Raw genomic sequence first — 18,122 nt, forward strand, 5'->3', positions numbered from 1 at the left:
TTGTCTCCTTCCCAATCCCATCTTGTTTCATTGATTCTTCTCCTACCCACTTAAGCCCCCATGTTGCATCACCACTTCCTCATATCAGGGAGATCATATGATAGTTGTCTTTCTCTGCTTGACTTATTTCGCTAAGCATGATACGCTCTAGTTCCATCCATGTTGTCGCAAATGGCAAGATTTCATTTCTTTTGATGGCTGCATAGTATTAGCCAAACTATGGAAAGAACCTAGATGTCCATCAACAGATGAATGGATAAATAAAAACTTTTTAAAAAAATAGAAATAAGCAACAATCAAAATATGTCACATAAGCTATACAATTATTTTTAAAAGATTTTATTTATTTATTTATTTGACAGAGAGAGTGAGAGCAGAGAGGGAGAGAGAGAAGCAGACTCCCAGCTGAGCAGGGAGCCCAGTGTGGGACTGGATCCCAGGACCCTGATCATGACCTGAGCCAAAGGCAGATGCTTAACCAACTGAGCCATCCGGGTGCCCCTATAAAATTATTTTTTAACCCATTAGAAAGTAAAGCACAGTGTAAATGAATTAAAGTCTACAAAGTAACAAGACTTTCACAGAAGAGTTGGGACACCAGGATTGCTTGACTCCATAAGAGAAAGCAAGAGGTGGGACAGTGCACCATACTAATCTGGATAGAGAGTATAGAATTCTAAAGAACCCAACCACACAGTGAATCTGCACCCATGCAGACTCTTATCTTCAAACATCTGAAACCAGTGGTGAATGACATAATAATGAAACTGTAATAAAGCCCACATCCAGATCAACTTCAAATCAGTTTGATGCTGTTCTTCTCCTACTCATTTCCCCCCAACATTCTCTCTCTCTTTCTCTCTTTAGAAGCCTGACAAAACCAGCAGTAACATTTTCTTGAGTAAATATTACCCACTGTGTTTCTAGTCCTATATACAAAATATCTAGCACAAAAGTATTTTCAGACACATGAAGAAAATGTGGCCCATTGTTAAGAGAGGAAGCCATTGATAGACAGTGATGCAGACATGGCCCAGACATTGAAATTATCAAATAAGGACTTGAACATGCCTAAGATAAAAATACCAAAAGATCTAGTGGAAGTGGAGAATGACTAGAATGTGTAAGTAGATGGGGAAATTTGGATAGAGAGATAGAATTTACAAAAGAAGGGAACCAAATGGGAATGCTGGAAATGAAAAGTATGATATTAAAAATGAATGAATGAAAAGATGAAAAGAATTTTCTACATAGGCTTAACAGTAACCTAGATAAAAAAGAGAAAAATGATCAGTGCATTTCAGGACAGGGCAAAACAAAATATGCAAAGAGAAACACCAAGACAAGAGTAGGGAAGACAAAAACAGGTAAACAAACAAAAATGCTCTGGACCTGTGGGATGATATCCAGTGCTCTAAAATAAATTTAACTGAAGTTCAAAAGGAAAAGGAGATAGAAAATGGAATAAAGGAAAGAAAAGTTTAAAGAGGTAATTACCAAGAACCTTCAAATCTAATGAAAACATCAGCTTACACATCTAAGACTCTGATCAAACCTCAACCAGGGTAATATAATAAAAACTACACATAGGCTCAACTTAGTCAAACTGTTAACATCAAAGAGGAAATCTTGAAAGCAGCAAGAGAAAAACAACATACCACATACAAGAGAACACTGATAGGAATCATAATCAGAATAAGAATAAGAATAATCTTAATAATCATAATCAGAATCAGAAGTCAGCTGATTTCCCACCAGAAACATGAAGGCTAGAGGGCAATAAATCAAAATACCTTAAGGTGTTGAAAAAAATAACAATTATCAATTTTATACCTGGTGAAAGTATCCTTCAAAAACAGAGATAAACTAATGACATTTTCACAAAACTTGAGTTTGTTTCCCCCTGACTAAATTATAAAAAAGTGGAAAAGGAAGCTCTTCAGGTTAAAGAGAAATAACAGCAGGAGGAATATAGGGTTTTCAGAAAACAATGAAGTATATCAGAAAGGTCAAATCTTTACAGAAAAAAAAAAGAAATTATTTCATGGGGTTTCCTACACAAATTACTGTACTTTCAAACACCTAGCACATCATTACTCTAAATTTAATATCTTATCCCTCTGCACTCAGGAAAATTTTGACTTTGAGCCAAAAAATGAAACACTGTTAATGATAATTATTTAAAAATGCTTAAATTTCCCAAAATCAATATACTTAATATCTAAATTAACAATATTAACATTAATATTTATGACAGCAACATTTTATTAAGTACCTAACATGAACCAAGTAACTATTATTTATAAGTTTTACATGTACTTTGAAAACTATGTATACACATGACAAATTAGAAAATTTAGGAAGACATACCAGGAAATTGGATTGAGAAGTGAAATTCCTTGCCAAGGTCACTTGGCTTTTAAGAAGCAGAGCTGGGATTCAAATCCCTGTCTATTTAATTCTAAATCTCATGCCTTGCTTCTTAGACAATAATTATTACAGCAATAATAATTTGTATGTACAATAACTTAAATGTCCAGTGTAGATTTATGTTTTGTCAACCCATGCTCAATTTAGAGTATATTATATTACGCACTTGCTTTTTCGTGTAATAACACACTATGAACCTGTAGCCATGTCTCTACAAATAGACATATTTCCTTTCTCTTAGTTGTACATACTTTTTCCACTAGGTATAATTTGAAATTTGCTCAATCAACGCCTTTTTGAATTTTTAAACTGGTTCCAGTTATTTGCTATTTTAATTCTACAATGAACACTTTTGAGTATATATATATATATATTTAAGACCTTCTCTACTTATATTCTTGAGATATACCCCGGAAGTACAAATCTTGGATGAAGTAGTGTTCACATATTTACTTTTTATAGTTTGCCAGATTATTCTAAACTTTTCCTACACTAATGTCATCTCTTTTTTATTCCTTGCCAAACTAAGTACAAAATGTTGTGTTGTTTGAGTTTTAAATTCTCAGTTTGTTAGTCCAATGTTTTTAATATTTTCCTTCAGTATTTCTGGCCACAATATCATGTAATAAATGTCTTCAATACGCCAGGATTGTAGAAACATTTGCTCCCATTTTCCTCCACTATTTCAGATTATGTTCTTTACATTTAAATTTTAACTCATCTGCCTTTTTTTTTTTTTAGTATGGTTGGAAGACATGCACTTTTTTTTTTTTTTAATTTTTGTAACATTGTTAGCCAATTGTCCTGATTTATTGTTAGATGTCTTCTTCTCTAGGACAATCTGAAACACCACCTCAATCTTTCATTAAACTCCTCTTCAATCATATATGCCATGTTTCTGTAGTATTCTTCTATTCCATTAGCCTGCCTTAATTAACCAATTTATGTATTTTTAATTTCTTCTTTAATCTATTTCCAAAAGAATTCTCTCAGAAAAATTTTATCATAATTTGAACTGCAAGGAAAATGCCAGATGCTTCGATATTTTCCTCTCCTGTCTTCTATACCTAGCTGAACTTACACATGTTAACCTATGGAATGCCAGCAGAAGTTAAAAGTAGTATTTCAACTAACAAACAAAAACAAGCAGATGAATTAATACACAACACACGGCAGAAAACATGGAAGGGAAAAGAAGTTGGTGTTAGCTTTAAGATGATTATTCTTTTATTTCCTGTGTGTTCACTTTCTCAGATAAACAACAAATCTTGTTGATTCTTTAATGTCCAATTGCTTTCCTAAGAAAGTGCTTCACATCTTTAAATACATAACATAAGGAAATTAGAACTCAGCTGATGAATGAGTTCAGAAGAAGCCCTAAAAAGGTTTGATTCATATAATTTTATATTTTTAAACCCAAAATTTGGGCAGCTGTTATAGTTTATACCACAGTGAAATTAGAGATTATAATTACATGTTTATTGCCTCTAGGATTTATGCCCAACTGGAGGCATTTAAATTAACCTGCCCTAGAAGAAAGTGCTCTAAGAAAGAACTGACACATACCAGTTGATAGAGATGGTCTAAGGTGTTTCTATTTGCATATTAAAAAATCAGCCCAACCAAATTAAACAGCATTTCTCTGGTCATTGATTAATATCCTACAGGAGGCAAAGACAGCGCCTGCAGCAAGACAAATGTGTCATTGGCAACATATTTTTTTAGAAAGTTATGATAGTTAGAGATGAGAAGCTCCCCCCAGCCCACACACACACAAAGCTCTGTAGCAAGCCAATACGCATGTGAAAAGTCGTCTCTTCCTGGGTACAGAAGCAGGGAAACAACTTAAACCCAAGCGGAGAAAGGAGAGGAAAGACATCTTGATCTCATATAGGCCTTAATTTGCTATGCCTGGGTTTGAGGCAGTGTCTATTCCGAAGCAGAGACAGCCGGCCTGGCCCTGCATGAGAGCACCCTTAATTCAGCTCGCAGTAATCTCCTGCACAATTACCTCTCCTGAATGAAACCATCTTGGATATGGACAAAAGTATGGAGGACAGTGACTTAATTTTTTGATTAAAAAAAAGGGAGCAAGCACGAGAAAGAAAATGATTTATAATAAGTCCACGGGAACATTCTGTACCTATCTCTTTTCTGATTAGAGAGGTGGCATGGAGCCTGGCTCATTAGGCAGAAGTAATGAGCCAGTCTATATGCCATCTCTAATTAGAGAAAAGATACAGTAGGTACAACTGTACCTATAAATTGATAGAATAAAGACAAAAATTATTTTAAAATACCCTTTCCCTTGTAGCACTCTGATGCCCCAATAAGGAGAAAACTGTCATAAAAACTAAGCAACATTTGAAATAAACCCTTTTCTAATGATGTGCTTTCTAGTCAGAAGTTACATTTATTTTTACACAGTTTAAAAACAAATATCATATTCAGTCCACACTGTCCTTTTGCAGCACTCATTCAACATTTAGTGTACTGAAGAAAAATAGAATCAAGTCATTTCAACCCCACAGTGCATAGCGGACTAATTTATAGCACTTTCAGATATTTTGAGGAACATTTGGTGCAATAAAACACTTTTAGATGTACTAATGGGGATTAAATATTGAAATAAGTCTCACAAGATTTAATGTTTTATTAAGAGATTCTGTATGCAGAGTACTTTATAAAATTCTCCAATACACTAATTACTCAAACCCAGTTTCTAAATATATAGTTTCCTTCAATTACTTCTTCACATAAGTTTAGTTTGATCGAAGAACATATACAAATTAAAATAGAGTTATGTCTAGGCATTTGTCTTCAGATATCTCAACAATCCTGTAGAAAGATATCATTATCCCCACTTATAAGAAAATAGGTGTTCAAAGAGGTTAATAATAGCTGCCACCCACTGAACATTTACTATAAGGTAAGCAACGTATTTTACTCACACATGATCTCAGATAATTCTTGTTATAGTCCTATCAACTATTTATTAAAACATCATTTCGTAGGTCAGAAACCTGAGATTTACAAAGGATACATATTTTCATCAAAGGCACACAATGGGATTGGATTTAATTCTAAGTTTTTTGACACCAAAGATAGGAAATTTAACCACAGAGTTTTAGAATGTATTTTGAATATCAAAAATAAACACCTTTTTTTTTTTAATAAACTAGATCACAATTAGACAACTCAGGCCATAAGGGAATACAAATTGAAATTTTACATTACTTCAAAATTAATAACATCTATAAATATCCACATGACAACTCCAAAGCCATGATCATTTATGCATTTATTGAAAGTATCTGAAAAAAAATTGAATGTCTGCTATATACAACTGATAGGGCTATGTAACTATTAGAATTAAAATTTAATGAGGTCAGTATAAAAATTGATGATACTTTTATATAATAGAAAATGAAGTTTGAAAACAATACTCCATATAATTGCATGAAAAAAGAACCAACATACATAGAAGTAAGTCTTACAAATGAGTGAGACTTCTGGCCAAAAATTAACAATGTTGGAAGAAATTAAGAAATGCATTAGATTCATTGATTGGAAGATCTGATATCATATAGATGCCCATTTTCCCAAAATTGAGTTAATGATTCAAATCTCAGCAGAATTTTTGTGAAAACTGTAAAACCACTTCTAAAATTCATATAATAGCCAAAAAAATACTAAAAGGAAAAACAATTCAAAAATTAAATACTTTCATATTTTAAGACTTCTATAAAATTACAGCTATGAAAACTAAATATTTTGACTCAAGTGTGGGCAAAAAAAATCATTGGAACAAAATAGCTCAGGAACAAACCCATCTCCACATACATGGTATATGGTCTGTTGCAGTTACCATGTACTGCAGGGTAGTGAAGAAATTATCTGTTTAATGAAATGTTCTGGGTCAGTTAAAAATTCAGGTGAGAAATAATAAATGAATCTTGACCCCTACCTTGTACCACACCCAAAAATAAATTCAGATAGAAAACAGACCTAAATTTGAGAGGTTAAATTATGACATTTCTAATTAAATTGTAGAAAGAATATCTCCATGAGATCAGGGTTCGCAAAGATATCCTAAACAGGACATAAAAAATACTAAGTATAAAAGAAAAATTAGTAAATGAAGAACTTCTGTTGATCAAAGAATATCATTAAGTTTTCAGCAAACACAGTTGCCAGATTCTGGAAAATCAGTAATGCTTTTTAATGTATGTACTTAATACATAGTCTCATTTGATCCTCACAATGGAACTGTAATGTCATCGTTATCATTTTAAATTTGGGGAAACTAAAAGAATACAAGAACTCCAATTCAAAGGATACATGCAAGGGATGCCTGGGTAGCTCAGTGGGTTAAAGCCTCTGACTTCAGCTCAGGTCATGATCTCAGGGTCCTGGGATTGAGTCCCACATTGGGCTCTCTGCTGGGCAGGGAGCCTGCTCCCTCCTGCCTCTCTCTCTCTCTCTTTCTCTCTCTCTGCTTGCCTCTCTGCCTACTTGTGATCTCTCTCTGTCAAATAAATAAAATCTTTAAAAAAAAAAAAAAGGATACAGGCACCCTATGTTTATAGCAGCATTGTTTACAAAAGCCAAGACATGGAAACAGCCAAAGTGTCCACTGATTGATGAAGGGAAAAATTCATCATGTGTGCACACATACATACACACACACCCACAGAGTGGAATACCATTCAGCCATAAAAAGAATGAAATCTTGCCATTTGCAACGACATGGATGAACTAGAGAGCATAATGCTGAGTGTAATATGTCAGCCAGAGGAAGACAAATACCATGTGATTTCACTCATATGTGGAATTTAAGAAACACAACAAATGAGCAAATTAAAAAAAAGAAAAAAGAAAAATAAGATAGAGAGGCAAATCAAGAAACAGACTCTTAATTATAGAAAACAAAATGATGGTTACCAGAAGGTAGGGGGTAAGGGGATGAATTAGACAGATGATGGGGATCAAGGAGAGCACTTGTGGTGGTAAGCACGGGGTGATTCATGAAAATGTTAAATCACTATATTATACACCGGAAACGAATATAACAGTGTATGTTAATTAAGTAGAATTAAGATAAAAACTTAAAATACACACAAATTAAATTTGTGGCTACTACATTTTAGTTATTGAAAAGTTGTTCCAAATCATATGGCTACTGAGTAGAGAGATGGGATTTGAATTCAGGCAGACCAAAGTTTAAGGTGTTAAGGAACTGTGCAGACAATTGCTCAAATGCATAGGTAGGTATATATGTGTGTATGCATGTAGTAGACAGATATAGACACAGGGCTATAGAAACATAGACATATATAATTATTTCTGGCAAATAACTGCTAATAACATTGAAATATAAAGAATAATCTAAATGCTCATGAATAGGATCTTGTTTTAAAGCTCTTATTACAGCTACAGAATGCACAATGCAGCCATTTTAAACGAGGAGGCATATTAACATGGAATATTGTCCATAACATTTGGAGGGGAAGTATTTATTTTTAGAGGGCTCAGAGAAAGCATATGTATTATAATTTCATTTTTGGAAAATTATATTTATAACCATATCTCCAGAGATATGTACTAAAATTCTGGAAGGGTATAAAAAATTAACTGTATCTACAAAGGTAGAAAAATGTAAAATATTCTCTATTTCACAGAGTTCTATATTGGTTGAATTTTCTTATAATGAGTATTTATTATTTAATACAATAAAAGAACAATTCCATTTTTAAAGTATAGGCAATATATAGACAATTGTGCTAATTATTTCAAGATAATTCTAAATTCAGTTTCTGTTTTTATTCAGGATGTAGTATATAATATCTTTTTTTAAACCTATATGGTCTGCTTTTATGGTGGGAAGATATGAACACCATAAATCCAGGTTATTATTGTTGAATATTATTTTTCAGTCTCTACTTCTCTAAATCCTACTTTAAAATTCAAACCAAAAAATTGAGAAAATATAGTTTATCATGTATTGTTCTTACTTAAAAATTGATCTTAATAGGTTACAGTTTGATTTTAAAGTTTCCCTCGTATAGCGGGTTGAATAGTGACCTCCAAAATATATGTCCACCTGGAACCTGTGACTGTGACCATATTGGAAATAGGGTCTTTGCATATGTAATGAAGGATTTGGAATGGAAAGCATATAGGATTGGGAGGGGGAGGGGGATGCTAAATTTAACCACAAGTCCTCCTGAAGAGAAGAGAAGGGAAGAGGAGAGAAGAGAACTCAGAGGAGAAGGTCAGGTGAACTTAGAGGCAAAGATCAGGTCTGTGCAGCTACAAGCCAAGGAGCACCATGAATTTCCAGAAGCCATCCAAAGGGGAGGCCCAAAAAGGGAGGATCTGGAGGAACCTTCAGAGAAAAACATTACTGCAAACCCTTCATTTCAGATTCATAGGCTCCAGAACTGTGGGAAGAGGACAAATTTCTGCTTTAATAAGCTTCCACCCAGTTACTGCCAATTTGTGGCAGCAACCCCAGAAAACAAATAAACCTAGATATTTAAAAAATATATATATTATTTTTGACACTTTCTTTAGGAATACTGTAATTGGATAAAATAAATAATTTCCTGAAGTCAGAAACTTACCATTTGAACTCTGTCCTATTTGAGTAGTACCAGAGGCAAAATCTATAATTGAACCACTTAGAGTTCTTGCATCAAATGCTGTATTATCCTCCTCCAAACCATTGATGAAGAAACTGATCTTTGTCTGATGCACCTGTAAGAAATTATCACCATTATTATTTTAAGTGTGTAACCTTGTATTTCATAATAACTACATTTCAGCAGTCTCTCTCGAGTTAATTTCCTACTTCACTACTTTCTTCAGTTGGAAAAGAATGAAAGCAAATTATTTTAACGGCTCGATGATATATCTCTGTGTTTATATATCTAGATATGAACCTACATATTTTAGTTTTATGCTGTGATATCTACCAGGGAATTCACAGGTATATATAATTATTTGTCCCATATATTTAAACAGCTCTGGCTGCCATGACTTCATAAGTTTAGATACTGGTTAAATTTGTTATAACCATATTTGGAAATAAACAGAAATAAATACAAAAGGCAGAAATATTCAAATCTAGATACACCAAAAACGTATAACATATGGATATAATTCAGTTTAAGTTGCTAATATAAAATGAATCTTATAAATATTTCTTCTATTAGTGTTGGTACCATAGTTGGTGATATTCATTGGTACTTCTCCAATACAGAATATAAAAATTTAACAATAATATTCTAGGCTAATTAATCAGACAACTAACAACTCCACATCAAAGATCAACAAACTTTTTCTGTAAACAGGTAGAGAATAAACATTGTTTATCTGCAAGCCAAGCGATTTTATTTTGTGGCCCAAATGGTCCAGGTCACAACTGCTCAACTCTGCTACTGTAGTAGGAAAGCAGAGAACAAGCATGGATGTGTTCCAGGGAAATTTTACTAAACCATTTGACAGGGTAGCCTGGGTGGCTCAGTCACTTAAACACCTGCCTTTGGTTCAGGTCATGATTCTGGGGTCATGGGATGGAACCCCATAATGGGCTCCCTGCTCAGAAGGGAGCCTGCATCTCCATCTCCCTACCTGCCACCCCTCGTTCATGTTCTACTTCTCTCTCTTTCAAATAAATAAAACCTTTAAAAACATGAAAAATAAAATAATAAAACATTCAACCAACCAGATTTGTTCCATGAGTTGTGGCTAGATGACCCCTCAATTACACTCTAATTGTAAAATTATGAAGTTACAAAATTTTATTGGTGTGCAGTGACACCTGAATAGCCAGTTCAAATGGTTATGCAGACTACTTAATAGAAAATCTTCAATGACTGAATATATTTCTGAGTAAACTGATGGGCTGTTTGATACTAACTTTAATCTCGACAAAGTCCTGTTCAAGTGCTTTTAACTTGAACGTACAAGGAATTGGTGCTGTGGCAAAGAGGCTGAAATGGCAAACAAAACAGGAGGGTTGGAGTAGGGATGGGGAAAGAAGGAATTACAATGTCTTGCAATCGAAAGTTTCGATGCTAACACTTTAATTAAAGTGACTCTTAATCTCACAAAACAAACTGAGGGTTGCTGGGGGGAGGGGGTTTGGGAGAAGGGAGTGGGATTATGGACATTGGGAGGGTATGTGCTTTGGTGAGTGCTGTGAAGTGTGTAAACCTGGTGACTCACAGACCTGTACCCCTGGGGATAAAAATAAATGTGTATAAAAAATAAAAAATTAAAAAAAAATACATCAAATCATAGCATTCAAAATGCTGTTCTATTAAAACTTCCTCATGGTAATTGATGAAAATAAACCATTCTCCAACATCTTTAGATCATATGTGAGTAAGCAAATGTCTTTAGAACACTTTTCAACAGCCCTCTCTCTCCAAACCAACCAACTAACCAATCAACCAATCCTGGAAGTTAACAACATAATTACTTGGGAATAGTAATTCTTCAAGAAGTTATTCCATATAACTTTTCTCCATAGTATCTAATCTGCTTTTATTAAAACCATGTACTTCTCTAAGTCTACTGATCCCATGTTACATTTTACTTAATTATAAAACAAAGCCTTGACATAAACACCTAAAATCACATACCAGGTCCTTGCGGGCCTGCATATATACCTCTCAGCTGGGTCGTAGGACTGCATTTTTTTTTGCATCCCATTTTTTACAGCCTGTTACTGTCATTTGGTGTTTGACTGTTATCATTATAAAAGATACAGGCTTTTCTACTTTGTTATTTGTAGCATTATCTCATGTTTTACAACATCTTTGTGCAACATGCAGGCACATGAAATATAACTAGTGAAAAGTTCTCGATGGTATTAATGCATAAAAAAGAATGTGGTTCCATCTCTACTGTCTTTACCCAGCCAAAAGCTGATGAACAGCCAATTTTCCTTTATCACATTAGCACAGCCATGAGGGAAACACATTTGTTCTAGTCAGCTACACTAAAGATACTATTACCAATCTAACATATACATGTTTTATATCAGCAGTATTCTCAGAGCATGAGAGAGCCAACAATATATTAACACTAGCATGACAGTTTATTTAAGAAAAGAAAATTGTCTCTGTAGAGGGACAGAAGTTAGAAATGTATGGCTAAAGCTCAGTGTCACTGGTCTAATAAAGGTAATAATTCTTAGGCTTTCTTTATAGCAGGTAACACTCCTGTGACAGTTCTGTCATATCATTCAAATAAAAATGTTGTCTTTTACAAGTTTAAGTGCACCTTTATTTTGAGTCAGATAGAAAGCATGTTTTTGATTTTCTATATTCACTGTATTATATCTGTAGTCAAGAGTTCAGGACCTTCCTTTTTCTTTCTTTTTTTTTTTTCTTTTCTTTCTTCTTTCTTTCTTTCTTTCTTTTTTTTTTTTTAAATCAACTCATCACATATTTGCTTAGTCGAAGGATTCAGTGTCACTTGCAGTGAATTCCAGAAGGATGTTTTCACTTGGTTGGTACTTACAAAATGATTAATGATGATCTCAAGCCACTCTCTTCTGTTGTCCCCTTCCCTCCCAACCACCTTTCTATAAATAAGATTAAATCTTCTTTGGTGTTCTGTACCATGTTTTATATTCCAAGATTCTCTTAACTGCTTTGCAATTCTGGCCTGGGGCCCCAGCACACTGGAACCGTGAAGACGAAGGTAGCTCTTGGCAATAGCTCATTCTGATGATCCCCTTGCCAGTTATCTAGAGGAATAGAACACATGTGGTGGAATTTCTGATCTGCTCAAGTAAACTTCATACCTATCTCATTCTCTGCCCCTGGAGGATTAGAGGAGTTTGTCCATGTTTATTGGTGGGGCTTGAAGGAATGAATTGCCAAAGCCAGTAGCAGCTGTAGAGAAGTCTTAAATCCCATCGCAGGAGATTCAAAGGACACATTGGCAGAAATATAGAGGGAAGGAGATCATTTTCGACACTCCATCCTCTTGGGGTTTTATAGTTCATTTCAATGATATTTGGGGGGGGGGTCAAATTTGTGTTCCTGTTGTGGTCTGTATGCATTCCTTTGAGTCCAATAGTTTATTAGTTGTTTTTTGTTGTTATTTTAAGTAGAATCCCTGACCCTTCTCCATGCCTGATTAGATGGGGGTCTAATTCAAAATTCCAGAAAGTCATATAATAGCTGAGAAGCTACCAAGAAAAAAAATACAATCAAGCCCACCTAGACTAGACTATTGTAACTGTCAAGCACCTGTTCCACTAAAACACCAAATCTTTGTTGCTTTTCTGCTTCTGCTGTCCACCAACCACCGAAGAAAGTGCTGACTGAAGCTAGTCACTATGCAGAATGCCTGGGCTAACTTCCTCACCAGAGAAAATCCTTTTCTTGTTGCCTATATTCATCTAATTTCAATTTAATTCCATATAGCAGGAAGCCAGTACTCACACTGCCCCCACAAATTACAAATAAAGAAAATAGAGCCATGATCCTTTCTCCCAAGGGACTTGTAGGTATGAATAATTTTATAGACTAGTGTTTGCATCACAATAAATGATGACAGTTGTTTTTGACTTACGTACTGATTCAGTGTGCAGTTAATAAATTGCTGTCTTTTTCACAGAGTTGTTTTGAGAAGTTGTGCCTTAATCCATGCATGTATGGTATATAATATAATTTTGGGCTTTTCCTGTAAGACTTGTCTTTTCAGAACCAACTTACGAGCCTCCCAGAAATACCAGTTTCATTCATTTAATGGGTCTCATTTTAAAGCAAAGCCTTTTTAAGAATTTTGAAAAATACCCTTTTTATAGATTTAATATAAAGTGATTTGGCAACATATCTTGAATTCCAATTCACTTCCAAAAGATGATGATGGATGACACAAATATAAAGACCATCATTTTGAATACTAAGAAATTTAAAAAAAAATAAGAAGAAATAAAACTACTGTGATACAAATCTGAAGGGAAAACTTTGTGGAGGAAACATGTCTTGGACTTTCTGAAATAGAAATCGCCCTAAAATAGAATTTCTATTTCTAGGTTAACGAAGCCTGTAGCAAAAATGCATCCATAATTTTTTTTAAGCATAAGGAAGGCAATTTATTCTGAAAACTCCAAAGATTATTTTAAAATATCGTAGGTATGTTTTGTTCCCTTACCTGAGCACATGAGGAATGTCCCTCTTACTGCTTACTATCCTAAACCAAAGGTCTTCTGAGGTTTCTCCTTACTCATCCTATCCAATTTGATTTCTAACTAATCACCCAGAGCCAATTTCATCTAACTGGAGAAGTCTCCGCCCTGTCTGATGATCACACAGTGCTTAATTCCATCTCCATATTTTGTCCAAACTATTTCTATGGGAATAACCTTGCTACTGTCTTTTGCTTTACTAAATTTTTAGTACTTTTTAAGACATATCTCAAGTCCTGCATCTTTCAATAATCCTTTCCTAGCTGCTTCAGCATTATAAAAGAGTTCACATTTATAGAAAAATCAGCATATTGGCATTAAAACTTTTATGTGTATTTACTCTTTTTATCCTTACAACAATCCAAGGAAGGTTTGTTATATCTCTATTTTAAAGGTAATAAAACAATCACAGAAAGCTGAAAACAAGAAGGTTATATTATTCAAGGTCACATGGAAAGGTTGACTGGTTCCAGAGGCTGTTCAAACCGATTTTTATTAGTCAGTTACACCCAGTTAGCATTTCGAAATAACAGCCATCTCATGTGTCAGACCCATCCGTGAGTCTCCACTAGAACTCCACACAGTGATGATTCCAACGTCACGTCAAACACCTCCCACAACAAGAAGGGTAACAACCCCGATGAACTACATAATCACTTGTCATATTCCTGACACTGTGCTGAATGCTCTACTTACGTTACCTCGTTGAATTTGCAGATTGTCCTTCTACAGTGCTATTACCTCCAAAATAAGGACACTGAGTTTTAAGTGCTCCAGTGTCCCCCTTCTGCAGACGTGGGGAACCTTTCATCTTTGAACACCTTTTACTATTATAAATGATTAAGCTGAAAAATATCTCCTTATAGCGCCAGTTCATAGGTCCCAGCTCTAACTACAGAAACCACACCAAACAAACCCAATCCCTTTCCCATGTGCAAGCTCACGGATACAAAGAAAGATGTCATTTCCTCCTAAGTCTTCTTCAGGATAAATGCGCTTCTTTTCCATGGTATTCTAAATAGAACATAGTTTGGGTCTCTCTTCTTAAAATGGGGCTCCAGAAATACTACAATCTCTACATGTGATTTGACTTGCCAAACTGAAAACAGGATTATCACCTTAATATAATCCAAAATTGCAAGCTAGATTGTTGGCGATGACATCACAGAGCTCAAACTGATAAATTAAGTTGAGCTGACTACTCACTAAAATACTGTCTTTTCTTTCTTACATCACTGCTTAAAGCACATCCGTCCCATCTTGTATCTCTGCAGTTAGTTTCATGGACTCAAGGACAGAAATTTCTATTTATCCACGTTACATTTCATCTTGTTAGATTCAGCCCAGTGCCCCAGGCTGTCAAAATCTTTTTGGACGCTATGTCTGTCATCAATGTATTTACCATCCTCCAAGATTTGTGTCATTTGCAAATTTGATGAGCGTGCCTTAAGTGCTGGGCAGGAGCTCAATAAATATTAATTGATTGATTGACTAACTGATACTCCAAAAATAAAACTACCAACACAATCTACACTTTTACAATTCTAAGCAATAAAGGCACCGTTGTCTAACAGACAAGTATGTCATGCAGGGATTCATCACCTTTGCAGAGTGACCTTGTTTACTAACATGAATTTTTATATAATTATAAATACTCTAGTCTATTAAATATTCCCTATTGAGCCACATTTATACAAACAATATGAATAAAAGAGTTGAGGCAATTATACAGGGAAGGTTGATTTGGCAGAAATTAATCACTTGGGCTGCCCTCAAATATTTGGAATGTATATGTATTCCCATAACTAGTTTGATTCACTGAATAACTGCTTATATTTTCATTCCCTTTAACCATATGAAAGATCCTACAGGGAAATGATTTTATACACAGATAAGTTCCTCAAAGATCTTTGTTTGTTTCTACTTTTCATTTTCCAGGAGCCCATACATTTTATTGTAACACTTATTCCTCTCTTCTCCTTCTATCTTCCTATTGCCTCCCATCTCATCCCTGTGCCCTACACACACACACACACACACACACACACACACACACACTTTGGTTTTCTTTCCTCTCTGAGTAACTCAGACAAGCTAGGCCCTTGAAGTGGTCTATGCCTCAACATATTACATTTTCACTCTAGGTATGATGCTTTGGATTTGCTAGTCTCTCCTTCGTATCTGTTAAAGCTCTCTGTTTATTACAACCTCGTAAAAACATGCCTCTAACTGAATCCATCTCTAAAAATTTAACATAGGAACATAAGTGATTTTCTTCATCCTATCTTGACTAGATGGGAAACTCTCATGGCCATGGTCTCCCAAACGATTAAAGTATTCTTTCTCTCTTAAAAAAACAAAAACAAACAAACAAAAACCCAAAACTATTAGCTTATACAGATACGTGACAGAAAATCAGCAAGTGGTCTGATTTATTGCTGATTTCCTACGGCATAGGGATAGAGCCAGCCCTTTCTCTGTAGATACCGGCTAGGAACATTTCATGTACAATTCCACATTTAAGAATGCTTTTGCTTCACCGATGATCACTCTATTCTACACTCTTAATTATCCCACTATCCCATTGGTTCCCTTTTCTATTTTATCTTTAAAAAACAGACAACTTCCCCAAAGTAACTAGAATTAGTTGTAAAACACCCTAGTAACTGTTCAGTATTTTATACCCTAAAACCTAGAAATTATTTGTTATAATTTCTTCTCCTTAAAAGTAAGTCAACTCACTTTGTTTTCCATGTTTAGGTAGGAAACTCATCATCGTATCTTTCATTAAAAGCCATAGCTTTAAAAAGCAAACATAGCTTTTTTGAGAATGGTTCTACAGTTTGAATATTTACTGAGCACATTACGATATGCTAAGTGGTATGCAACACATAAGAGGTATATGAAACACAGGTCTTTTCTACAAGGAATTTACAATCTGTAATGGAAATGGGACTGTAAAAATATTTCATTAAATAAAATAAATATGAATAAAATGCTTAGAGACAAACATGAGGAACAGGAATAATCTTAGAATTCTGCTTCTCTATTTCTCTTGTTCCCACAACAGTGGTACTTCCCAAATGAGTTGTCTATATGAGCTTTGCCCTGTGTCTCTTTTCTCATTCTTATTCTCTCTGTAATATGGTTCAATTAGTAGGTTTTGTTTTTTTGTGTTTTGTTTTGTTTTTTTACTACTTTAAAAAACGGTCTCAAAATGACAGGTAAGTTGCAAAAACAGTGTATCTTTTTCTTCTGAAACATTTGAGACTGAATTTCTGACATATCTCTTATCCCTGAATATGATAGTGTATTTGGTCTTAAAAAAGACATTCTTCTACCTAACCACAATACAATCATCAAAATCAGAAAACTAAAATTGACACAGCCTTACTATCTTATCTTCAGACACCAATCAAGTTTTGCCAATTGTTCCAAAAATGTCCTTTACAGATTAAACAAAAAAATCTAGTCCAGAATGACATGTTACATATATTATTATGATTCTTAAGTCTTTGTTCTGGAACAATTCTTCTATCTTTCCTTGACTTTCATAATCTTAACACTTTTGAAGACTATAGTTATTTTGTAGATCACCTATCAATTTGGCTGTGTCTGTTTCCTCATGATTAGATACAGGAGATTCAGTGATCATTAGATTTTATCATGTATTATATAATTTCTATTTGTTCCATTAGTGATAACTTTAATCATATGAATAAACTGGTTTCTGTCAGGCTCCCGCACTATAAAAATACAGTTTCCCTTTGTAATTAATAAACATTTTTGTGAGCAGATATTTAAAGACTGTATACATATCCTGTTTCTTTTTTTTTTTTTTTAATTTATTTATTCGACAGACAGAGATCACAAGTAGGCAGAGAGACAGGCAGAGAGAGAGAGGAAGCAGGCTCCCCACCGAGCAGGGAGCCCAACTCAGGGCTCATTCCCAGGACCATGGGATCATGACCTGAGCCAAAGGAAGATGTTTAACTGACTAAACCACCCACCAACCCGAAAATTCTGGTTTTTGAGTGATGAGTGACACTGAGAAACAAAGATAATTGCTACGTATACACATACTGTTTGGTTGCTATTCTCCCAGACCCTCCCTCTCCCCAGTGGATAGAAGTAGGGAATATGAAGATGATAGATAGATGATAGATGGTAAAGATATTAGATACAGATACATCTACTATATTGTTTCTATATCTATGTATATATATGCTTGCACACACACACACACATGAAGTGAGATTACACTAATAAATTCGATTCTAACCTAACACCCTTCATCCTAAGTTTCTCTCTTTTTTATATTTATAACTCTTTCTTTGAAAGGGAGAAACCTGCCTCCCCTTCTCCTCAGTAGGTGTACTTATTTGATGCATTCTCCTGTACATCACTAATATCCATATGTCATGGCAACCCTGCCTCCAAAGATAGTTCTTTATCACACTCGGGTCCTGCCATCTGT

At 34.6% G+C, this 18,122-nt stretch overlaps 1 protein-coding gene across 1 annotated transcript in view; it reads right to left on the bottom strand.

Annotated features, from left to right (window-relative positions):
- Positions 1-18,122, bottom strand: part of USH2A (usherin) — a 673,955-nt gene that overhangs the window by 624,694 nt on the left and 31,139 nt on the right. The window contains exon 3 of the mRNA XM_059413329.1: positions 9,057-9,189. Coding sequence (XP_059269312.1) covers positions 9,057-9,189 — 133 coding nt within the window. The remainder of the gene's footprint in view (positions 1-9,056; positions 9,190-18,122) is intronic.

Source organism: Mustela nigripes, chromosome 10 (assembly GCF_022355385.1).
Source record: "Mustela nigripes isolate SB6536 chromosome 10, MUSNIG.SB6536, whole genome shotgun sequence".
NCBI lineage: Eukaryota > Metazoa > Chordata > Mammalia > Carnivora > Mustelidae > Mustela > Mustela nigripes.